The sequence below is a fragment of the Perkinsus marinus genome (genome assembly GCF_000006405.1).
Source record: "Perkinsus marinus ATCC 50983 genomic scaffold scf_1104296953306, whole genome shotgun sequence".
Lineage (NCBI taxonomy): Eukaryota > Perkinsozoa > Perkinsida > Perkinsidae > Perkinsus > Perkinsus marinus.
Genome location: NW_003208511.1, coordinates 1 through 2218, shown reverse-complemented (window position 1 = coordinate 2218; position 2218 = coordinate 1). Strand labels below are relative to the sequence as shown.

At 45.7% G+C, this 2218-nt stretch overlaps 2 protein-coding genes across 2 annotated transcripts; both read left to right on the top strand.

Annotated features, from left to right (window-relative positions):
* Positions 1-97: 97 nt before the first annotated feature.
* On the top strand, positions 98-601 carry Pmar_PMAR011148 (Glyoxylate reductase, putative; the record flags this gene model as incomplete). The annotated part of the gene is made up of 1 exon (XM_002776572.1): positions 98-601. One exon carries the CDS (start codon positions 98-100, stop codon positions 599-601), a length of 504 nt encoding a protein of 167 aa, XP_002776618.1.
* A 787-nt stretch (positions 602-1388) lies between these two features.
* Positions 1389-2201, top strand: Pmar_PMAR011147 (d-3-phosphoglycerate dehydrogenase, putative; the record flags this gene model as incomplete). Its single annotated transcript, XM_002776571.1, has 1 exon — positions 1389-2201. A coding segment is annotated over one exon (813 nt), but the record flags the coding sequence as incomplete, so codon positions are not given.
* Positions 2202-2218: the final 17 nt, after the last annotated feature.

Below are 2218 nucleotides of genomic sequence, written 5' to 3'. Positions count from 1 at the left end.
TGATCGCCATGAAGAGGAACCACTTCGATGCTACTCTGGTAGGGAGATCCGTGGCTCTACTCTCGGCCTCTACGGCTGTGGTAACGTGTCGAGGGCGATGATTGAGGTGTCTAAAGGTTTCGCTATGAAGTGCTATTCTTACGATCCCTTCCTGTCTGATGAGCAGATTAAGGAGTGTGGTGCCGAGCCTCTCCACGACTTGAAGGAGCTCTTCAAGTGTGACATCGTGTCCTTGCATGTCCCTGCTACTCCTCAGACGATCAACTCCATCAACGAGGATCTTATGTCGTTGATGCCTGAGAATGGCGTTCTCGTCGATGCCGCCAGATCTGAGGTTATTGATGAAGACTCTGTCATCTCGATCTTCCAGAAGCGTCCTGATCTCGGATACATCTCTGATGTTGGTTTCACTAAGATTGATGAGTTGAGGGAGAAGATCGGTGCTGCCCAGTTGAAGAAGCAGCTCATTGTGACTCCAAAGAAGATGGGTGCTCAGACTCTCGAGTCTAATGTCAACGCAGGTCTCACTGCTATCAAGCAGATTTCTGCCTACTTCAAGGACGGCTCTACCATTCATCAGGTCAATGGCAAGGCTTTCTAAGCTGATCCAACTCACTAGTCACTGTTAGGTTTCTTTCCGGTGCATTGTTTTGCTTTTATGTAACTTATATACTTCGTTCCTATACTCTAATGCTTTATATCTCTGCTTCATCATTAGTCGTGGATTTGCGTGTAACAGTTTGTGGACGGGATCGGTGGTTGTATTGGAAGGCTCAGCGAATTGGATATTTTGTATTCGAAGATTATACGAGTTGGTGAGCGGATGTGGCATTCATAGGAATATCTCATTATTTGCAAGGGATCAATTCGAGTTGTCAGAATTACACGGTGTAGTCGAGTAGATAAAGTCTCAGGGTAAACTTTAACGGGAAACTGTTCCTGATAAGTTTGCGAATCACCGCAGTTAAAACTGTTGAAGGATCAGTCATTGGATATCATTGTAGCAGGGTCGCAGAGTTAATCGATATGATTCACCCTATGTAAGTTCAAACATGCATTAGAGCGAGCATTCAGATTCTCAATTGGGGAGCACTGCAGATGTGATTCAAATGTCTGTTCATCATGGTTTTTACGGTAAAGAGCCAATTACGATACTATTCGTTGAGATTGTCAATGCGAATAATTTCATTCACAGCTGAGTGATGACACATGAAAATCTAGAGAGAATCTTGTCTTCCGTTGTGATAAGCTGTGAGTGCTAGACAACCACTAATGACGCTAGGCGGCAATTAATGTGATTGAATCTAGTTAAATTCGAGTGAGAAAGTGGTTCTTATGAGGCTTACTTGAGGTTTCTATAGTTTTGTGAACTTTATACGAATTTGTGTATGCCTTCCGTTCTTCTAGCTACTTTCAAGCCCTTCAATAAGATCGCCGTCGACGGTATTGAGAAGATATGCAAAGATAATGGTCTAACCTTTGGCAAGATCGAGGGTTACAAGACTCAGGAGGAGCTGTACTCTGCTGCCGAGTCTGCTGAGGCCTGCATTGTTAGGAGCGATAAGCTCGATGAGGAGTTCTTCAACCGCGCTAAGAATCTCAAGATTGTTGTTCGCGCTGGTGCTGGTGTTGATACCATCGATCTCGATGCTGCTTCCAAGCATCAGGTTGTTGTGGAGAACACTCCCGGTCAGAATGCTAATGCTGTTGCCGAGATGGTGTTCGCTCTTTTGATCGCCATGAAGAGGAACCACTTCGATGCTACTTCTGGTAGGGAGATCCGTGGCTCTACTCTCGGCCTCTACGGCTGTGGTAACGTGTCGAGGGCGATGATTGAGGTGTCTAAAGGTTTCGCTATGAAGTGCTATTCTTACGATCCCTTCCTGTCTGATGAGCAGATTAAGGAGTGTGGTGCCGAGCCTCTCCACGACTTGAAGGAGCTCTTCAAGTGTGACATCGTGTCCTTGCATGTCCCTGCTACTCCTCAGACAATCAACTCCATCAACGAGGATCTTATGTCGTTGATGCCTGAGAATGGCGTTCTCGTCGATGCCGCCAGATCTGAGGTTATTGATGAAGACTCTGTCATCTCAATCTTCCAGAAGCGTCCTGATCTCGGATACATCTCTGATGTTGGTTTCACTAAGATTGATGAGTTGAGGGAGAAGATCGGTGCTGCCCAGTTGAAGAAGCAGCTCATTGTGACTCCAAAGAAGAT